The following is a 22,257-nucleotide window of genomic DNA, read 5'->3' on the forward strand; positions in this document are numbered from 1 at the left end:
TGTTTAAATACACACTGCTGAATCTGTTATGTTTCCCAGACATTCTTTCAGTCAACATCTATTGAGCATTCATGATGTGCCAGACCCTGTATTTGTTGAAAATAATGAATTTCTATAGTTACCCTGTCCATTGAGACAGAACACGTACCCATTTCTGTTTTGCAGAGCAGTGGCTTAATACAGAATTTTAGGACTTGGGGATTATTAAATAGTCTCATTCCACTGTTTTCCCAGAGAGTTCTAGTGAACGGAAAGAACATCTTCAATGTAAACAAACTCTCCATGTCATTCATTGATAAATTTCCTCCATATTTGCTTATCTGTCTCCCAGAGTCATCCTAACCAAGGCAGCATCAATGTAGTCATAAAATCATAGGAGAGAGGGAAGGAGCTGAAGACCATCTGACCTCCCCCATTTTACAGATGAAGAAACTGAGGTCAAGGGACCATCAATGACTTGCCTGAGGTCAAAGTGGTGATTAGTGCCAGAGTTGCCTGACAGAACCTGAGAGAGAAGTCCCATAGCAAATAAATTTTAGTTTGGTTGTGTTTGATTCCAAAGTGTGCAGAAGTGTGAGTGTCCCTGTTCTGTTTCCACTGCATCACACACCCTCTCTTTTCTTCCTAGTGGTATTTCAGCCACCTTGTGTGATGTGGATGTTGGGCAAATATTTTAGGAAGGAAGAAGTAATGGAGAGAAGGAGGGAGGCAGCGAAAGAAACGAAGGATGGAATAAACAAAGACTTAAATTCAAATCATTGCTGTGTCCAGTCAACTTGTACCCCTATTCCTTACAAAATGGTAGCGATGATCTCAAATCTTGCTGAAAACTACTAACCGTGATGGTTTACGACTCAGCTGTCCACATAATTCTTACTCTTTCAAATGAAAATGTCCAACAAAAGAGAATGAACCGCATAAGCAAATACAGACTATATTTAAAATAAAATCCATCCTGGGTGCAGAAGTAGCTGTTTGTAAACAAGCAATCCTTCTTCGAGCTGGTAAAGGAGACCCAATGATAGAAAACAGAAAAATTTAAAAAACAACAAAAAAAATGCTTAACCAATATAAGATTTATTGAAACATTTATTTAAATTTACTAAAATTATTCAGAATCAATTGTGCTGCCTTAATCATCATTATCTTAGTAACAGTTGCTTCTTAACTCAGTTTGAATTTAGGAAGTGATGTTGTGAGGGACGCCTGGGTGGCTCAGTCGGTTAAGCGTCTGACTCTTGATTGTGACTCAGGTCATGATCTCACAGTTCATGGGGTTCTCTCTCTCTGCCCCTCCCCTGCTTGCTCTCTCTCTCTCTCCCTCACTCTCTTTCTCTCAGAATAAATGAATAAACCCTTAAAAAATAAAAAATTCCTAAAAAAAAAAGAAGAAGAAGAAGTGATGTTATGACTCTTTAAAACCCTGAATCAAGTTTTCTTCCGCTCTTGGTCAAGTCCTTGCTGCCATTCAGATGATTTGAAAGAGTGGATCTTGGACTTCCAGTGTCAGCTCAATCAGTAAGATTCTGCCCCAGCAAGACCTAGTAAAAACACTGGTTTTTCTCCCTCATTTTAAAGTAACAAAACTTTAAGGTAACATGTCTTATAGGTCCCTTCTAGTCAGCTCCTTTTCTTTTCCTTCTTGTTGCAAGCTTTGGTTACTCAAGTTAAGTAGCTACTAGGTGCCAGCTTTTCTGCCAGGTCCTGACAGCTGTGAAATGAGTGAGACAGAGTTTCAGGAAACAGAGCCCTGCAGGGAAGTCAGGTATGAAAAGGAAGGATCTCGGCAGGAGATGGCGGAGCCATCCTGAAAGGCTGAGCAGCGCTCCGTTTACTCCTGACCTGGGTGCTGTGTTCACATAGCAGCTCCAAGGCTGTTTCCACGTGTGCTCATCTCCACTTTTGCTGAGTGCTTTTCTCTTGAAAAACCTAACACCTTTCATTCCTTTCTGGGACTATGTGAAAGGAGCCGTGCTTTTCTGCACAAAAACCTTGCAACCGATGACCAGTGCTAACTCTTCAGCTGTGCCGGCATATGTGTTACCATTGTTTCTGGCCCTGCTCGCCTCTACAGGGGAGTCTCTCCCACCAGTGTGCTTCTGTGTTTCAGCCCTCAATGGATACCTCTTTGGAAACTTCCCGGAGCCTGATATGTGTGTTGGTGAATCGGTGTCCTGGCACCTATTCGGGATGGGGAATGAGATCGACATCCATTCCATCTATTTTTATGGTAACACCTTCGTCAGCAGAGGGCATCGGACTGATGTCGTCAACCTGTTCCCAGCCACTTTCCTGACAACGGAAATGATAGTCGAGAATCCTGGGAAGTGGATGATAACCTGCCAAGTTAGTGATCACCTGCAAGGTAAAAAGGACAAGGACCAGCGTGTAGATGCTGAGAGTTGTACAACTGCACCACACAGTCAATGGTGTTCACTCAGTGCCTGCTGCTAGACAGATTCTTGCATTACATTTAATTCAATATGGAATACATAGGAATGCACATGCTCATTTATTTGCCATCCTGTCACCAGGTATTTAGTGATCACCTCTCTGTGAGACAGGTGGGAGGTGAATGCAAGAAATGGTAAGACTTTCAAGGAGCCTATAGTCTAGTAGCTAGACTTAGACATTTACAAAATGAAAAAAATTTTGAGGGAGAAAAATAAAGGTTCTTTGTGCACAACAGTCAATTCTCTGGAACAATCAGAGAGACTTCCTGAGGAGTCGGCTTCTAGTCTGAGTCTTGAAATATGGGCAGGAATTGAACAGACGAAGAAGGGGAGGAAGGCTTTCCAAGTAGAGGAAGCAACACGAACCAGGAAAATACATGTTCTATATGAGCAACTCTACATAAAATGATAACATTTTACCATTGGAAAGAAGTGTATAGATAATCTGGACCCATCCACCATCCAATTCTTGAATTTCTTTTGGGACTTCTCTTTTAAGTAATCATAGCAGCCCATTTCATCTCTGGGCCACTCTGTTAGAATGTTCTTCCTTACACTGAGACAAGATCCAATGATACTTGCTAAATCCTAGCATAGGTGCATGATAGAATATTTTTTTGACTTTAATGCCTGGATAATGACTTAGCCTTGGTCCCTTGGGACCACATAAAATCGGTCTCTATTCAGCTAGAACACAGGCTTATGCCAGAGGAGTGATAGGAGAGAAGCCCACGGAGGCAGAGCCCAGTGGGAGGAGCTTTGAATGGCAAACTGAAGGAAGCAAGGCTGTGTCTGGAAGGCCACAGGGAGTGCTACCAGATCCTTTGGCACATCAGTGACATAATCAGTGCAGCAATTTAGAAGATAAATATGATACCTGTGCACAGAAAGGAGTTGGTGGAGAGATTCTGGCCCCTGGATGTTAGTTAACAAGCATGGTAACAATAGAGTTATGACATAGAAAAGGTCTGGCCTAAGATAGTGAAAACAGAATAGAAAAAAAAAGTGTCAATGGAAGAGACACAGAAGAAATAATGTGTAATTATTGACGAACTATACACAGTCACCAGCAGGTACAGGGATGAGACTCTCCAGGGCAGGCTTTGATGACATATTCTTGTTCCCGTCCACCTTATCTTGCTGCTGTCAGCCTCAAGCAGCTAATTTTAACATTAGTCAGCTGGATTATTCCAATTCAATTCAATTCAACAAATATAGAATTAATCAGTTAGTATGTGCCAGATACTGTTCTGGGAAGACACAGATTATGAAGACAAGATTGCTATTCTTATTTTCTCTCAGTTTCATTGAGGTATAATTGACACATAGGAATAGTATATATTTAAGATGTGCAACTTGGTGTTTTGATATATGCATACATTGTGAACTGATCACCATACTCAAGCTAGTTAATATATCCATGACCACGCATAGTTAGCTGTGTGTGTGTGTGTGTGTGTGTGTGTGTGTGTGTTAGGAATACTTAAGATCTCAAAGAGTACAAAGTTTCAGTTTTGCAAGATGAATGAGTTCTGGAGACCTAATGTACAGCATGGTGACTATGGTCAATACTGTACTCGAAATTTCCTAAGAAGGTAGATATTAAGAGTTCTTACCACAAGATGCCTATTCTTAAATGTTATATCTGGGGAGAAACTAATTTTAAAATCAAGGTATTAGCAGCCATTTGAGACTAATAAGATTACTAAGCTTGGCCAGTGGTTATGGACATAAGCTGGTGTTTGTACATTACTGAAATTTGATATTTTCTAAATTGTCCAAACCCTCAAAAAAAAGTTATTGTAAAAAATTAGAAAATACATTTAATTTTTTATTTTATTTTTTATTTATCTTAAAAAATTTTTTTTAACGTTTATTTATTTTTGAGACAGAGAGAGACAGAGCATGAACGGAGGAGGGTCAGAGAGAGGGAGACACAGAATCTGAAACAGACTCCGGGCTCCGAGCTGTCAGCACAGAGCCCGACGCGGGGCTTGAACTCACAGACTGTGAGATCATGACCCGAGCTGAAGTCGGACGGTCAACCGACTGAGCCACCCAGGCGCCCCTACATTTAATTTTTTAAAAGTTTATTTACTTATTTTGATAGAGGGAGAAAGAGAGAAAGAGAAAGGGAGAGAGAGAACAGTTGGGGAGGGGCAGAGAGAGAGGAGAGAGAAAATCCTAAGCAGGAGGCTCCGTGCTGTCTGCACAGAGCCCGAGGCAAGGCTCCATCTCACAAACCAGGAGATCATGACCTGAGCTGAAATCAAGAGTCAAGCATTCAACTGACTGAGCCACCCAGGTGCTCCAGAAAATACATTTAATTTTTAGTAACAGTAATCCTGTCTTAGGATAACGGTATCACATTTTGAGGAATATTCTCCCTATTTTCTAGACTTTTATACATAAATGCATGTTATTTATAAAATGAAATTAATCTATTAACACTGTCTTTTATCTTACTTTTCCCACTTATCAATGTAACACAAATATATTTCCATGTCAGTCAATAGAGACCTACTTCATCATTGTATATCCTCCCTGTGTCCTTTCAAGGGAGATTACAATTTACCTAACCAATACCCCAATGCTTAACATTTGAATCCCCCCTTTTTTGTTTTTATAAACTATACTAAAAACCAGGAATTTATAGATATATTACACCTTTGTCTGACATATCTTTAGGAAAACTCTTAGACTTAGAATTCTTGGGTAAAAGTGTTTGATTTCTCTCTTAAAGCTATGGACGGACATACATTGCCAAATTCTCTTTTATTCTTCACCCTTAGTGTGTGAAGATTCCCCTCCTCCCATTCATCTGCCAACACTGAGAATTATTAGTTTTTCTAATCTTTACCAATCTGATAAATGAACAAGAGTGACGCTTGATTACTATTAAGGTTGAACTTTTTTTTCATGTGCTTATAGTTAGATAGTATTTACAGAGATTTTGTGAATAATATGTTGATGTCCCTCGCCCACTTTCCATTAGGATATTTACTTTTTTCTTTCTCATTTGTCAAATATATTTACATATTGATCTGTCATCCTGTGCATTAAAATATCTCCCAACCCACCATTTACCCTTTACTTTTAACTTTGTTAAGGTCCTATTTTCTGTACAACAGTTTTAAATGTTTATGAAGTCAAGGCTATCAGTCTTTTCCTGTCTGATTTCTTATGTGAGCATTTATAGCCCGGCTTGTGGTTTTCCTCTGTTCTGCAGCTGGCATGCTGGGGCAGTACAATGTTGGTAACTGCAAAGGTGGTATTTCTCATCCCAGGATGACGGGTCAACAGAGGCGCTACTTTATAGCAGCTGAAAAAATTCTTTGGGATTATGCTCCTCAAGGCTATAACAAATTCAGTGGTCTTCCCCTAAATGCCTCCGGCAGGTAAGCTCTCTTTGCTGGCATTTCTAAGACTCTCATAAGAGAGGCACCTGTTAGACTTTTCCTTGTGACCTCATTTATATACACAGGAGTTCTGAGCCTCATAAAGTACATATTGCTGAGAATTGGCAGAGTATTTATTGTTTCATGATTTGCTGGCTAAATCAGCACTAGGTTCATTCATTCATTCATGAAGCATTTCTTGAGCACCTACTGTGTGCAAACTGCAATGCTAAGTGCCATAAGAAGTACTAAGCTGACAGAGAGTAGAATAAGGCCTCTGCACATATGGAAGAGAGAGTTTTGAGGAGAGAAGAAGACAGGACCCTCTCTCACTGGAGGTGAACTGGCCAAGGAAAGTTATCCTTTTTGGTTCAAGGACAGCCTGATAGGTTATGACTTCTCTACCCAGAATGTGCTTGTCCTACCTATCCAGCAAAATGTTACTTTTTCTTCAAATTCTAATGTCACTTCCTAAGTGAAGCCTCTCCCGACTCCTGAGTCATTAGTAATCATTTTCGCTCCCAGAGCATGTAGTATTTTTCAAATTGAATCTAACAATTCATTAAGTGGATATGGACTCCTGTGACTTGTTATTATAGAATTCTGTGTAATGGTGTCTGTGAAAGCATTTAAAATATATGGTATGATACAAGAATGATTTTTATTACCCTATGATCTCTTTTATGTCCGAGGGAATGTTTTTAAAATTTTCTTTCTGATTGATAAGACACCCTTTGTTTCTTTCATTGTAAATTTCACTCATTCATTCTTCCACCAAACCAACGCACCTGACCCCAGCCTAAAGAATTTGTGTGCATCATTTATGAACGTGTTCGATATCAAAACTCTCTTTTGACCAGTATTTCTCCATAAACAGAATGAGAATTAGCACTAAGAATTCTGTCTTAGAAGCCTTCCAGGATTCTGAAGCACCTTACAAAATATAAAATATTGAATTATATTTAACTGATATTTAATGTGATATATGAAAGCACAACATAAAAAGCTATGGGAGAGTTGCAGGGAGGTGCCTAAGACAGTGTTCCCACTCTCAGGTCGGAAAGAAACTGCATGCACAGGAGAAGAGAAGTAACTTTGCAAGTTACAAATAAGATTAAGATGAGTTGTCCAGACAAGTGAGTTCTCTGGGCATTTAGAGAGCACTAAGATAGCCAGGGAACCCTTCACAGAGTCAATGGAACTTAAGCAGGGTCCTAAAGAATAACAGAATTCATGAAAGTGAATAGTAAAGAGAGAAATTTTATTTTATTTTTAATGTTTATTTTTGATAGAGAGAGAGAGAGAGAGAGCAAGGGAGGGGCAGAGAGAGAGAGGGAGACACAGAATCCAAAGCAGGCTCTGAGCTGTCAGCACAGAGGCTGACATGGGACCCGAACCCACAAACTGTGAGATCATGACCTGAGCTGAAGTCAGAAGCTTAACTGGCTGAGCCACCCAGGCGCCCCGAAAGAGAGATATTTTAGATGCAGGGGTTAGTTAGATCAAAGTGACTGGAGCGAATATTTGCATAGAGCCATAGGAAGAGAACTGGGTAAACTGGATCTCAACTGCATAGGGCCCATCATCCTTTTGAACTTGATTTGATTGGCATTTGCATGTGAGTGAAGATGCTGGAGCAGGTAAATGACTGTGAATATTACCATCTTGGGGATTAATATTATAGTCGTGTGTATGTTGAAGGGAAACTCCGAGTGAGCCAATGGAAGAGGGAGGGTGCCAAGAGCACAGTCGGAGCTCCGTGTAATGTTGCCAACACAAGGCGACGAGGGCAGGTACTGGGGTTGCAGCAGTGGGAAGAAAGGAAAGGAAAAGATGCCAAAAGGGCACAGAAAGGAAGGAAGCAGCAAAAGGCTACAAAATAAGGGTGAACAAGATAAGGCGATGAGGCAGAGAAAGAGGACAAAGTCAGCCTGTGTGACTCCAAGAGCGAAGGCACCATTGGCAGAAATAAGGTGTCTAGGACAGTGCTAGTCAGAATGTACGTTACTGTATTTCACATTTGGAATTTGGCTTTTCATGTATGTCGTTCGTACGATAACTCCACCAACGAAGCTATTTGATGAACTAGACACTTCATTCCTTGATCATGCCAGATATGAAAGAGCTTACTATATGCAAGACTATTCATACTGACATCAGCAAGAGGTATAGAGGGATACTTACTCTGCAAAGAAACCAGTTAGCTCTCTACTTTGTAGGACACCATTCTGGGACTCTGACGCCGGTAAGTAAGGAGTTCACCTGTGCTTTCTTCGGTTGCTGGACCTCCGGGGAAGAAAGTACAGTGGCTGAGAGAGGAATGAGCTTGACCACCATCCAGCCCCCCGGAGACTTTCAAAGCTGGCTAATTATCCCTGGGAACTTAGTTGAAGACGGTTCCGTCTTTCCTGGGGAGATACCTGGGTGGGTGGACGAGCTAAGGACAATGAAAGGGAGCTCCATAATTAAGGCATCTGGTGCATATGTAGAGATGTGCTCTCAGCCAGGTTCCTATTCTTTACACAGTGACTCCGAGCTCTACTTCACACAAGGGGACAACAGAATTGGAGGAAAATATTGGAAGGCTCAGTATATGGAGTATGTTGATGCAACTTTTACTCGAAGAAAGAGACTCTCTGAGGCAGAAGCCCATCTTGGAATTCTTGGTAGAATAAAACCATCTGTCATGTTTTGAATGGGGGGAGATGCTTTAGTGGGGCATATATGTCTACGTGGAATGACTCTTCCTCTCCTGCCTATATTCACTTCTCTCTGCCTCTTTTCATCCTCTTCTCCCTCCTCCTCTTGATATTTTTCAGGCCCCGTCATCAGGGCTGAGGTGGGTGATACCCTGTTAGTGACCTTTGCCAACAAAGCCGACAAAGTCTACAGCATTTTGCCTCATGGCGTCATCTATGACAAGGCCTCTGATGCAGCCCCAAACGTCGATGGTGAGTCTGAGCCTGGCCTCTGGGAGGAAAGAAGATGAGTAAACAGAGGACTTAGAAGTGGGTAGATTTGGTTCAAGTCCTGGTCCCTTTCCTTACCGGCCCTGTGAGCTTGTGCCATCATTTAAACTTTCTGAACTTTATTCTTCTCCCCTACTGAGGCAGGTAGTGACACTCACCTCACAGGGCTTCAGGACGAGCTGGAGAGAATTCAGGGCAGGGTCTGCCCCACAGTAGGCACTTAGGAGATGTTGATGCCTTTCCTTCTCTTTCAGCAATGTAATAAATCTCAATGTGGGCTATGTTCACAGTCACCCTAAGATGGAGAGATTTTTAGCCACGGGTTGTGGGGATTCTGTGGGTGAAGGCTGAGGAAAAAATCCGATTTCCAATGTTTGGTTGTCTTCAAAATCTTACACATGGTCTTTGTTCTGTCTCTGTTGACAAATATTTATTAAAACCAGTCTTTTATGCCTACCATCATATATGGCCTCTCCTCATTACACAGGAGGTAATAGAGACTCTACATATAAGAAAGGCAGTTTCTGCCCAGTGGCTGCAGGAACTATCTTCCACTCATGATATTGCTCTTGGGAAACTCCTGATATCTTTGGAAGCCTTCCCCATTATGGCAACAGACATCATGAGTTCGGGGATACTTCTTTGTGCCCAATGATGGGGCTAGGCCCAGTCCAGAGCAGGTGTGAGGTGATGGGGAGGGAACAGAGAAGGAAGGAATGGAGGGAGAATTCCCCCTCCTCAGACCCATCATCACTCTCCCCACCTGGAGCATCATCTCTTGTACCTGCACTTCCTTGGTCAAATGGTCACAAGCACTGTGTGTGTGTGTGTGTGTGTGTGTGTGTGTGTGTGTATGCGCGCACCCAGAAAGAACACCAGTGATAGCCCAAATGTCTATATTTTCTATTGTTTAACTTAGCAAACTGATTGGGCACCTTTTTGCAAAACTCTGAACAATATGCAGAGAGTTTCTGACCTCAGTCTAGCTGGAGAGACTCAACGTGTTCATTTAGCAATATAGTATGCAGGTCGAGTGCAAAGTCTTGGGAACCAGACAGTGCTGAGTTTGAATCCCAGATCTGTCACTCATCAGCCTTGTCACCTTGAGTATTCACCTACCTCCTCTATCTTATGATTATGTGGGGTTATTTTCTAGTTCAACCTTCTAGATTTCAAATTCTATTTTTTTAAAGATTTTTTTTTGCATTTCCTTTTTTTTAGTGTTTATTTATTTTTGAGAGAGAGAAGCGGGGGGCAGAGAGAGAGAGGGAGACAGAATCCCAAGCAGGCTCCCTGCTGTCAGCACAGAGCCCTATGTGCAGCTCCAGCTCACAAAGCTGTGAGATCATGACCTGAGCCGAAATCAAGAGTCAGACGCTTAACCTACTGAGCCACCCAGGCACCTCAAGATTTCCAACTCTTTAAAGTGAGGTCTCTTGCTTAGCTTTCTGGGATATCCTCGTAGTGCCAACTTTAATATATTCCACATACAAAGGCGCTCAATGATATTTTATAGATTTACATTTAATTGTGAAATAGGCAACTGTCACTCTTTTAATATTTGCTAAACCTAGTATTTGAGTAAGAAATAACATCTATGAAGGTACTAAATGTAATCTCTGAAGAAGATCACCCTTTGATCCAAACTTCTCTCTCATAAAACATCGGACCGTGGCAGTGGTCTCCCTGGTAGCATACACACGTGGGAACAACTGTCCTTCTACAAAATACATCATCAGAGAGAGACCCGGGGCTGGAAGACCCAGTCCAACAAGTTTAATGTCGTTGGCTCTGGCTTTGAGTAACTTTCATTTACCTCCTCAGGATTTCTGAAACCAGGGGCACATGTTAAGCCGGGTGAAACCTTCACGTACAAATGGACGGTGCCTGAAAGTGTAAGCCCGACAGCCAGTGATCCCCCCTGTCTGACCTACCTTTACTTCTCAGCGGTTAAGCCAATCCAGGACACCAGCTCTGGCCTTGTGGGGCCCTTGCTAGTCTGTAAAAAGGGCGTTCTCAATGCTGATGGGACACAGGTAGGCCATCAAAGATCACCAAGTTCTTCTCAGGGTTGTATGTGGGAGACACCAGGAATATGGCTAGGGATTAAATAGTAATAAAGGGTCAGGTACGAAAAGCAGTGTTTCCTCCACCCTCTTAATGTTGATTTCTACATAATGAGTAATTTATTTTATTTTTTTGTAAATTTAAGATCTGAACTTAAATTTAATGTAATCTTAATGTGAAGTTAAGATCTAAAACTTACAGATGCCCACCCAGAAACCCAGGATTTCTGCTCGTTGCGGATGGGATTCAGTGGGTCCCTTTCCCTGTGCATTGTTTTGATTCTAGAATCTTCGGAGGTCCACATGGAATGTGAATTGGGGCCCTTTCTTCTTGGACGAGGCTTCTCAGACTTGGCCACGTGGGGAACCTTTTAAACATCTTTTATTCAGGCACTCCAGACCAATTAAATCAGAATCTGCAGGGGCTCTCCAATGTGCAACCGAGGCTGAGAACCACTGTAACTCACCGCTGTAAGCCGAAAGTTAATCGTTAGGGTCGAAGGCACAAGAAAGCAGGTAGATAAATTCTTACAAGTCCCACCTTTGAGGCTCCCCTGGTTGCACTGACTAGTGTGGCACAGCACAACACTTCAAGCTATGTCTACATGATATTAAACACACTGATGAGAAGAGGCAAATCTAATCATGTCACCATTGTGGTTTACTTCACCAATCAGAAATAGCAAGACTATTTATTTAAGTGGTGTATTATATGATGTTTGGCATTGTAAGCACCCACTTCTGGACTCAACGGGATTTCTAGGTAGAGGACACAAAGTGTCTTGGTCCACCTCAGACTTGTACTTCCCTGCACAAAGTTCCAACCCTAGAAATGTCTATTAGAGGCTGTGTCCCTGGCCCTCGGAATTGGCCCTCAGTAACGCACGTGCAATAAGACTGAATACAGTTGCACTGTACAACAAGAATCATATAGGGCAAAGCAGAATAACTATCCTTATTTTTTAACTAAGATGTTTATTTATTTGGAGAGACAGAGAGAGAGCATGCATGCGTGCACAAGCGGGGGAGGGGCAGAGAGAGAGGGAGAGAGCGAATCTCAAGCAGGCTCCGCGTTCAGCACGGAGCCCAAAACAGGGCTCGCTCTCACAACCGTGAGATCATGACCCGAGCCGAAATCAAGAGTTGGCAGTTTAACCGACTAAGCCACCCAGTGCCCTAACGATCCCTATTTTAAAGCCGAAGAAACTGAGGCTCAGAGACAGTGAGTGACATCCCAAGAGACACCCCTACTAAGTAGTGAAACTCGACAGTAGAACGCGGGACTTTGAGCTTCCAACTTTGTTTGTGGTTTTGTTTTTGTTTTTTTTCCAAGACACCACCCTGCTTCCTCTAGCTCAATACCTGAGCCCAGGAAATTGAGTGCCAAAAAACTTGTGTAAGGAGGCCCTGATTTTCCCCCAACTGCATCTATTTAATGGTGGCTTGAATGCTTGCTAGAAGCACCTTATGGTACGTGGGGGGGGTGTTGCCTGAGCCAACACCATTCGTGGCCAATCCATTTCCACCAAGTTCATGAAAAAATTAACCGTAACCCGAAATACTCCCTACTTGGGATTTGGCCGAGCGAGGAATCCATTTGGCCAGACAGAAAGTTATTTTCAACGCAAAAAATACTTAGGAAACACATACTGAACCAGGCCCTCTATAGGTAAAAGCTTAAGTCTCTTCCAGGTAGGTAGGTAGAGAACATAAAAGGTGTTTTCATCTCTTTCCAGTAAATTCTCCCAGAGGTGAATGGTTGTCACAGAATCTAACCAGGTGCTATAGGGCCCTTTCTAACATTTATGACCTTCTGCAACAGCCACTTAAACTCCCTGTTTGTCTATCCAGCCGTTTATACCGCCCTTATATTTTTTTATTTTGAATAATTCAGTTTCAGATTTATGTAAAAGTTGCAAAGAAAAAAACCCCACAAAGAATTCCCATATATCCTTCGCCCAGATTGCCCAAATGTAAACATTTTATCTCATTTGCTTTCTTAGCCTTCTCTTTATTTTTCTGGGTTTTGTTCCCCTAAACTATTTGAGGTAGGTTATAGATATGACATCTCTTCAATGTGTTTCCTAAAAGCAAGGTCACTTTCGGACATAAACACAATGTAATTATCCAAGTCAGGAAATTAACCTTAATACTGTACTATTATCAAAGTTGAGTACCCTTTAAAATTTTTCTGTCTTTATCCTTTATAATAAAAGGAAAACATGTTTTTCCTCGACCAGGCTCTGGTCTACATCATGCATCATCGCTTCAAGCCCCTCTTTCTCCTGTGATCGGTTTCATCACAGGGAAGCAAGTGTGACTTTTTTTCTTTAAAAAAAATTTTTTTAATGTTTATTTTTGAGAGAGAGAGAGTGTGTGAGTTGGGGAGGTACAGAGAGAGAGGGAGACACAGAACTCAAAGCAGGCCCCAGGCTCCGAACTGTCAGCACAGAGCCTGACACGGGGCTCGAACTCACAGACTCACGGACCGTGCGATCATGACCGGAGCCAAAGTCGGTCGCTCAACCGACTGAGCCACCCAGGCGCCCCACAAGTGTGACTTTTCTAAAATGCAAACAAGATCACGTAATATCCATGTTAAACACCCTCCAGTGACTTCCTATCACGCTTGGCATAAAAATCTACATTTCTTAGCCTAGACCTATGTCCCCCGGCCTCCAACTCCTTTGATGTATCTCACACACTCCCTCATGCCTACTTATACTCCATCCACATAAGCCTTCCTGTTCCTTGAACAGGCCAAGCTTATCTTTGGCTTAGGGCCTCCTCACTAGGCTCCCTCTGCCTGACATGCCTTCTTCTGACCTTTGCGTGGCTGGCTCTTCCTGTCACCTCCTTAGAAGAGTCTTCCCTGATCACCAAGCTAAAGTCATATGCTATCACATGACCCGATTTTAATATCACTTACCCCCAGAGGACATTTTCTTTGTTTACTTTTGATGTGTTATAGAACGTTTCTCCTCACAAGAATGTGAGTACCACAGAGCAGGAGACTTGTCTGTCTTATCTTCCTTTCCCAGAACAATGCCTGGTGCATTGTTGACACTCGACCAATATTATGGTTGATGAATGAAATACAGGGTAAGCATTCTCATCTTCAAAGTCGTTATTAAGAAGTTTAGTTAACAGAAAGGGCCACATTACACACACACTCAAACACTCCATGTGTGGCCTGCAAATAGACACTAAAAATTCCAGGACAAGCTTATTTGCCAAACTCCCCACATCCACGTTTTAAACACTCAGAGTTGTGTGAAGGACCATGGTTCAGACATCCCAGCTTCCCTACTGCTGTGGGAACCTAAAACATAGTGATGTTAAGTGCTTTTCACAGAAAAACTTTGTGCTGCAGACGCTAGCCATCACTCAGGTACATTCCATGCACAAGTGCAGGTTGGATTAATCCAAGTTCTCCGAAGAAACAGAACCATAAGGATGTGTATGTAGACAGAAGCAGACTTATTATAAGGAGTTTGCTCACATGATTATGGGGGCTGACAAGTTCCAGGACCTGCAGGGAGAGTCGGCAAGCAAGAGACCCAGGAGACACAAAAGTCCAGAGGGCTCAAAGCCTTTGGAAGAGCCTCTGTTTGAGTTTGAGTCTGAAGGCAGAAAAAAGTCAATGTTCCACTTCAAAGACAGGAAGGATTCTCTTTTACTTGTGGGAGGGTCAGATTTTTTTGTTGTATTGAGTCTTTCAACTGATTGGATGTGGCCCACCCACGTTGGAGAGGGCGGATGTGCTTTGCTCGTCTACCATTTAAATGTTAACCTCATCCAAATACACCTTCATAGAAACACCCAGAATAATGCTTGATCTAATATTTGGGCACCTATGGCCCAGTCAGGTTGACACATAAAATGAACCTTCACGTGGGTTATCACCATGTGGTATCACCTACTTTCTAACCTTTTCCTGGGTTAATTTCCCACCCTCATAGACCTACTTACCTTCCAACTGACTCTCAGGTGATGAGGTTCTTCAGCTCAATGCCTTTCAGTCATTCCTTCTTGTCTTACGGACAGTTGCAATTGCAGCTAATAGTCACAATTAACATTGAACACTTAGTATCTGCCAGATGTTGTCTTGAGTGCTTTACCTATATTATCTATTTTAACCTTCACACACACACACACACACACACACACAACCCCAGGAAGTGGAGACTACTCTTATTCTCATTTTTCAAATGAAGGAATTAGAGCTGAGAGAGAATAAATCACTTGCCCCAGTTTTCACAATGGATGTGTAGAATAACATTAGCACCCATAGCCCATAATCTTTTAAAATATCTTTGACCTCTTATTTCCCTCCAATTCTTCATATTTTCCTTTAAATATTGCAAGCCTACATCATTTCTTTTCATATCCCATGATCTTAAACTACTGCCTGCTAAAACACCATGTGATAAAAGCAGTAGGTGCATACAAGATATGGTGTGAGAATAAAGCAAAGGGCACCCACATCTCTGATGATGCATTAGGAAAGCATCACAGAGGTGGGACAGCTAAACTGGCTCTTGAGGTTGGATTGGGGTGGCATACCTTTAAGTTGAAGGGATGCATGCACGAAGGACAGAGGCCTACGGAACACAGCAAGTTCAGATCGCTGCAAGGGACTTGGCCTCACTTTGGTCAAAGTGCCGAGAGGGAAGGGCTAAGAGCAGGTAAGCAAGAACGAGATCACTGTGAGTTTAGACTGTATTGTCCAGTTTCAGAAGGAGAGAGATGTGATCTGTGGCAGTTCTGGGGATTCCTCCAGAGCAGGCAACGGGTTAAAGGGTGAGTTGGAGGGGAGTACATTAGACATAGGAAGATGGTTGAGGGACATAAAATACAGTCACCTCTCTGGTTCAGCTTTAAAGAAAAGCATATTTCGGCAATGCAGGATGTTGTATGTTGTGTGACATGCTCGGACAGATAGATTAGGAATATACATAGTGGGAAGTAATCCATGGTGCCCTCCATTTCAACTTACATTAACGTAATTTAGCAAAGTCTGATGGGTTATGTGAATTCATTATTTCACTCAAAAACATGTAGAGTGTCTGCTTTTCCAGACATTATTTTATTTTATTTTATTTCATTTTTATTTTATTAAGTTTATTTATTTTGAGAGACAGATGATGCAGGGAAGGGGCAGAGAGAAAGGGAAACAGAGAATCCCAAGCAGGCTGCATGCTGTCAGCACAGAGCCCAACACAGGGCTTGAACTCATGAACCACGAGATCATGCCCCAAGCCAAGACCAAGAGTGGAATGCTTAACCATCTGAGCCATCCAGGCTTCTCTCTAGGCATTTTTTTAAAAGCCGGGGACACAGAGAGGAACCCAAAACTTCCCTACTCTCACAAAGCTACAATGCAATGGGACAACACTAAAAAAATGTAAGTTCACAAATGAAATATAATTTCAGGTGGAGTTAAGTACTATAAAGAAGAGTGAGTTGGGGGTAAGTGAAGTGAGTTTGCAGGCAGGGTGGGTGCTAGGTGACTGTTTTAGACAGGGTGGTCAGGAAAGGGTACTCGAGGAGGTGACATTCGTGCAGAGAACTGAATGGAGTAAGGGAGTGAGCCAGGAAAGACCTGGGAGAACCTTCTAGGCAATGGAAACAGCACATGAAAAGTCCCTGAGGCAGGAGTGAAGTTGGTGTGTTCACAGAAGAGCAAAAGGCCAGGGTGGCTGGAGTAAATGAGGGGCGAGTACAAGGAGATGAAATCAGAGAGAGAGACAGCCCAGGGCATGCAGGCCCTGGGAAGGAGAATAAGATAGTGATGACCAGACTGAAAATAGGAGTCCCACAGTGTAGGGAAGCTTCTGAGCAAGGACCTATTTCCTCTGAGCAGATCTCATGGGGAGGGATAAGGATATAAACAGAAAGATGAAACGTTAGGGTGTAAAATGAATTGATCAGAATCATGCTCAGAATCCTGATTTACAAAATGACCCAATCACGTTGGTCCTGATTTATTTGTGTTCACGTTGAAAGTGAAATAGAGATTAGAATTCCTCCAAGCTGTACTTTTTATACAGTTATGTTCTTCTTCTCTTTAGAGAGGAATCGACAAGGAATTTTATCTACTATTTACAGTCTTTGATGAGAATCTGAGCAGGTATCTTGATGAAAACATTCAGAGGTTTACATGGCGTCCCTTCAGTGTTGACAAAGAAGACAAAGATTTTGTGAAGTCCAACCGAATGCATGGTATGAAAAGTGTCTTTCTCTTCTCTAAGGATTTTAAGTGAAAATATTTGGAATGTTTTAACTATCTTGATTTTGGTTTCTTGGACATTGTTCTTGGTCAAGAGTAAATTGTTTCATGACTTCATCTCACAAGCTCTGGTGAAACCTCCTACCTCCCGGGGACGTTGTGCAACTTAATTAATACTTCTGAAATACTTCATCAGCTTTAGTTGAAGCAACACAAAATATGAACCAGCAAAGACTGCAGTACTTTATAAATGTAGAAAATGACTGACAAAATGCCCTCCCTTGGGTTCATAATAACGTCATTGAGGCTAATAATCCAAGTGATAATTGGAGATAATCATTAAACAACAAAGTGTCTCTTATCAAGTTGCATGAAGAACTGTCTAAACTGATAATGTGTAAAATACTAGCGATTTCCCATCCCAGATCTTATTTAAAAGGAATTACTTAATTCTCCTTCTCTTTCTTATATCAGTTGTAACAGTGGCAAACCACCTCATAATTGGCGTGAATAACACAGGAGTCTCGTTAGTCTTAGGCACACTACCCTAGATGGCAGAATAGTGAGCGAGAGCCCAATCCCAAATAACTATGAGAGTGTGCAGTCAAAAAGGAGCTGAAAGCAAGCATTGTAAGATAACACGTGCTAAATTGCTTGTTTTAGGACCAAGGACAACATCTATTTATTGTTTTCAAAACATTATAGGAGAATAACAAAATAGACCCTAATCTCCTTTCCCCACAAGGAGGTCAAGAAAGTCCAAGGTTCCAAGTGACCCACAGCAACCAGCTCACAGACTCCTATGGTCCTGGATACTCCATGACAACAGTCTCCTCTTGGACCAATGGAAAGCATAGAGTAACGCATTTTCAATACCATTTTCTACAAAATGTTTGTTATAACTGAATCATGAAATTTGTTTCCCACCCTCCTAGCAGCCAAAAAAGTAAAAATAAAAAAGAAGAAGAAGAAAGTAGAATGAGGAAACATAGCAATTCCTTAGTGGAGAAGCTAAGTCGCAAAAGAAACTTATCCTAAGAGAGGCCCTTAGGATAAAGGATAAAGAGAAAAGATAAAACAACCCAACAGACCACATCACATCCAGCTCCATCCTGATTTGGCAATGTAATATACACTTTCATATTTTCGACATGGAGAGTACGTCATCTTTAAAACAAAATGCAAGGAAAACAATGTATTTTAATTTAAATTTTACATTAATTATGAATTAAATTCTATCTCCAGTCTTGCTTGCATGGAGTATGAGAGAAAATGACGGCAACAATACCAAAGAAAAAGTGCCTCTCGTGTTACCCAGTGCCTTGCATTACACCTATTATGTGGTCTATATGAAAAGATGTGGACCTCCTTTCCTAGAGGGCATCCTCAACGGCTTGTGAGCTATCCTTGGGGGTCTTTTCTGATGAAAAAGAGGCATACCTACAGTAGTTCTTGGGTTAGTCAACAAATATCATCTGGGTTAGGGGACAAGTCTACACGAGAAGGCAGAACAGTATAACTTCTTTACCAGACCTTACCATGGGCTTTGACTACCTTTATCTGACACTATAACCAGCAATGACATCATTCTTTCAATAAATTTTTAGAGTACTGTTAAACAAGCAAACAAAGGTGTTTGTTGAATGCATGAATGAATGTTCCAGAAAGAGAGAATTTAAACTAGAGTTCCAAGGCAAGAGAAGATTCTCTATGGGCCAGTCAAGGACTAAATCATTAGTACCCCAATTTACAATATCACTTTAACATTCAATGGGCAGGATTTACATAATTTATTTGCAAAGGTATTATCAAAGATTTTTTTTCAGAAAATGCAATGTTCTCAAAGCATCCTTCTTAGATTTTCTGCTAATAATCTCAGATATTTGAGTAAAATTACCAAGCACCATTGGTTCTGCAGACACAGAAATAAAAAGCAATTTTATCTGGCAATGGGATTATAACAGAAGGTCACTTATGTGTGTGATAGTTGTTCTTTCCTACTATGGGCATTAGTAAGAAGTGGGAGAGGATAGAATCTTTATCTCTCTACGGAGCATCACGCATAAGACATGTGTAGTCACCCCTCAAACAATGCTATTCAGTTAATGCATTCATCCCACACAGAGTGGGGTTCATCCCACACAGATGTGGTTTCTAAATTCTTTTCAAGACACTGCTCCAGGGAGCCACTATCAATGGATTGAGGTTGATATAAAAGAGAAAAACACTTTTCATTTCTGGAGATTCAGAAGGTCTTCATATCTAAGTAACCATTATTCAAAGTTCCTTCAGTTATTTTGCTGAGGCAGGGAAATAAAACTTACCAAAAGGCAAAATTATTTAATCAAAGGCTAGCCTCTTATAGACTTAGCGTCCTTCTCCCTCCCCCACTCAAAACAATCCCTCTTCACTGACCAGACGTGCAAATACAATGTCAATCAATTGCAAATCTTTCAAATGACGCCAGTTCCATGAAATCAGTAATGAGATGTCTGATAACTTCTGGAATCAAATGTAAATCCATTGGTAAATGAAGATCTGATGAAATTAAGTGAACTAATGACCGAAGAAGAGACACTTAAGGGAGATAACAGAATAAGAACCTCAAAAGAAAGTGATTTTCAAATCACGAGCTTTGGGGAAAATGGCGAAGTCCATAAATATTTTCACAAGGACGATGCTCTTTATAATCTGCAAAACTAAAATGTGAAATGAAGGATATTGTATTACACTGTCAAACAATTTTGTCAGAAAAACTTATGCCAGAAAACAACCTGATTTATTCCTTTTTGATTCTTAGGGTTTGTGCCCTTGTGTGTACATTGTTATACATAATATTTTCACAATTTTAGTATATTTTCATTATTCATTGTTCCTCTTAGTCTCCATTTTGGATTGAGTCACTGTGTGACTTTTCTCTAGTGTGTTTACTCTCTGGTAGTAAGGATCTTCTGTAAATAGTTTGAACTTGAGCAATTGAACAGACTGCCCCCACACACTGATAATCTTGTACTAAAATGGTGTGTTTTCTGTATCTATAAAATCGTACTGGGCTCTGACTATCTTTTTCCTTTCATTTAGCTATTAATGGCTATATGTACGGCAACCAGCCAGGCCTAAGCATGTGCAAAAAGGATAGAGTTTCCTGGCATATGATTGGAATGGGCACTGACACTGATATGCACGGAGTTTATTTTCAAGGGAACACCATCCACCTACGAGGAACTCATCGTGACACCCTGGCCCTGTTTCCCCATACCTCCACAACTGTGTTCATGCAGCCAGACCATGCAGGTAAACTCGGCAGGGCCACCGCAGGTGACCAAATTACAGTCTTCAGGCATATACCCTTAGCGTCCTCCCCTGGAATAAACTGGTTGAATTTGGGCACTTCAGAGGATGTAGCAAGACATACAGTCTTGGTTACAATCAGATAATCCTAACTATTTTATTCCAAATGCACAGTACAAAGGACAGAGGAGAAGCATCTAAAATGACATAAAGCATCTAAAATGACACAAAGAAGAAGTCCCCTAAATGACCTTGCCACACAAATCTTAGGAGAATGCTCTTGATTCATTCCTAGGAATGATTCAGCCCCAAGAAAGAGGGTATTTCTTGTTCTCCTGAAGCACAGACCTTTTAGTTGCTGCTCTGAAGCATCTACCAGGTATAGACAGCCCAGTGGATGCTTCCAGGTGATAGACATGACCTTCTTTAGAGACTGATAAGTTACTTGGAGACTTCTGAATTTTCATTCTGTTGGGCACCATTAGTTTCCCTGGAGGGTAAGCTGCACTGGGTCAGAAGTCCACCGAGGGCCCATTGAAGGGCCAGTACTCATCCCTTCTCTTAGACATTTCCAAGCTAATTGGATAATTGGGGCATTTTTATAAAAGATTCAGAGCAACACATGGCTCGTTTGAAAAATAAGATAGCCAGTGCCATGGGCATTCAAAATGTTTCTCCAACCCAACTTTTTCATTAGTCTTAAAACGAAACCAATATACTACCCAAGATGAATACTTGTTGGCTCTGTCTTCTTTATGAATTAGTGTCTACTTTGCTTCGCACTAGAAGTACAGTTTAGATGCCTCTCAGTGTCATTGGTTAAACACTTAGGGCTTGTGCTTCAAAACTTTTGCCCAAGAACTGCCTGAAATTAGGAGTTCCATAACCCGTGCATTATAGACTTTGAGTATTTAACCTCTCTACATTAGTATAATTGATCATAACTATGAATTCGTCTACATTAGTATAATTGATCATAACTATGAATCACCCAAACCAAGGAATGCCTTGAGCACAATGATTTTTGTTTTTGTTTTTTAAATATGCTCTTCGACACTGAAGATGGGAGAGGAGGGAAACAGCCAGATTTAATCCACAGAAATAGAAACTGGCATTCAAAGCTGCAGTTGGCTGCAATAATTTTAGAGACTTGGTTAATTATTCTAATGCTTTGGTATTACACGTGTGCCCTAGGAGCTTCCAAATTGCTTATGACAATGTTTTCCAGTTTATGTTTCGTGGTGAGTATAAATCTGTGACTGCTTAACAGCTTGGTCATTTGGCCAAAATATGAGTAGACCCTAGGCTTCAACTCAAATTTTTTTGTCTTTGTTCTTTTTTCTAAAAACCACTTTACTGAGATATGACTGATACATAAAAAGTTGTTGATATTTAATATATACAAATCAATGAGTTCGTTAGGCGTCTTGTCATGTGTCTGTTGGCCATCTATATGTCTTCTTTGGAGAAATGTCTATTCATGGACATTTTTTAATTGGATCATTTGTTTTTTGAGTATTGAGTTGTATCAGTTCATTATATTTTCTGGATACTAACCCTTTATTGGATATGCCATTTGCAAATATTTCTCTCATTCAATAGGTTGCCTTTTAGTTTTGTTGATTGCGTCTTTCACTGTGCAGAAACTTTTTACTGTAATGTAGGCCCAATAGTTTATTTTTGCTTTTACTTCCCTTCCCTCAGGAGACATATCTAGAAAAATGTTGCTATGGCCGATGTCAGAAAGATTACTGCCTGTGCGCTCTCTCCAAGAATTCTAATGGGTTCAGGTTTCACATATAAGCCTTTAATCCATTTTGAATTTATTTTTATGTATGGTGGAAGACA

The 22,257-nt window shown here is 41.2% G+C and overlaps 1 protein-coding gene across 1 annotated transcript in view; it reads left to right on the plus strand.

The window, feature by feature from the left end:
* Positions 1 to 22,257, plus strand: part of HEPHL1 (hephaestin like 1) — an 82,060-nt gene that overhangs the window by 23,640 nt on the left and 36,163 nt on the right. Inside the window, exons 5-11 of the mRNA XM_049653761.1 lie at positions 2,111 to 2,365; positions 5,683 to 5,851; positions 8,378 to 8,517; positions 8,671 to 8,802; positions 10,645 to 10,856; positions 16,961 to 17,111; positions 20,200 to 20,412. Of these exons, the coding sequence (XP_049509718.1) occupies positions 2,111 to 2,365; positions 5,683 to 5,851; positions 8,378 to 8,517; positions 8,671 to 8,802; positions 10,645 to 10,856; positions 16,961 to 17,111; positions 20,200 to 20,412 (1,272 nt within the window). The remainder of the gene's footprint in view (positions 1 to 2,110; positions 2,366 to 5,682; positions 5,852 to 8,377; positions 8,518 to 8,670; positions 8,803 to 10,644; positions 10,857 to 16,960; positions 17,112 to 20,199; positions 20,413 to 22,257) is intronic.

The sequence above is a fragment of the Panthera uncia genome, chromosome D1 (genome assembly GCF_023721935.1).
Source record: "Panthera uncia isolate 11264 chromosome D1, Puncia_PCG_1.0, whole genome shotgun sequence".
NCBI lineage: Eukaryota > Metazoa > Chordata > Mammalia > Carnivora > Felidae > Panthera > Panthera uncia.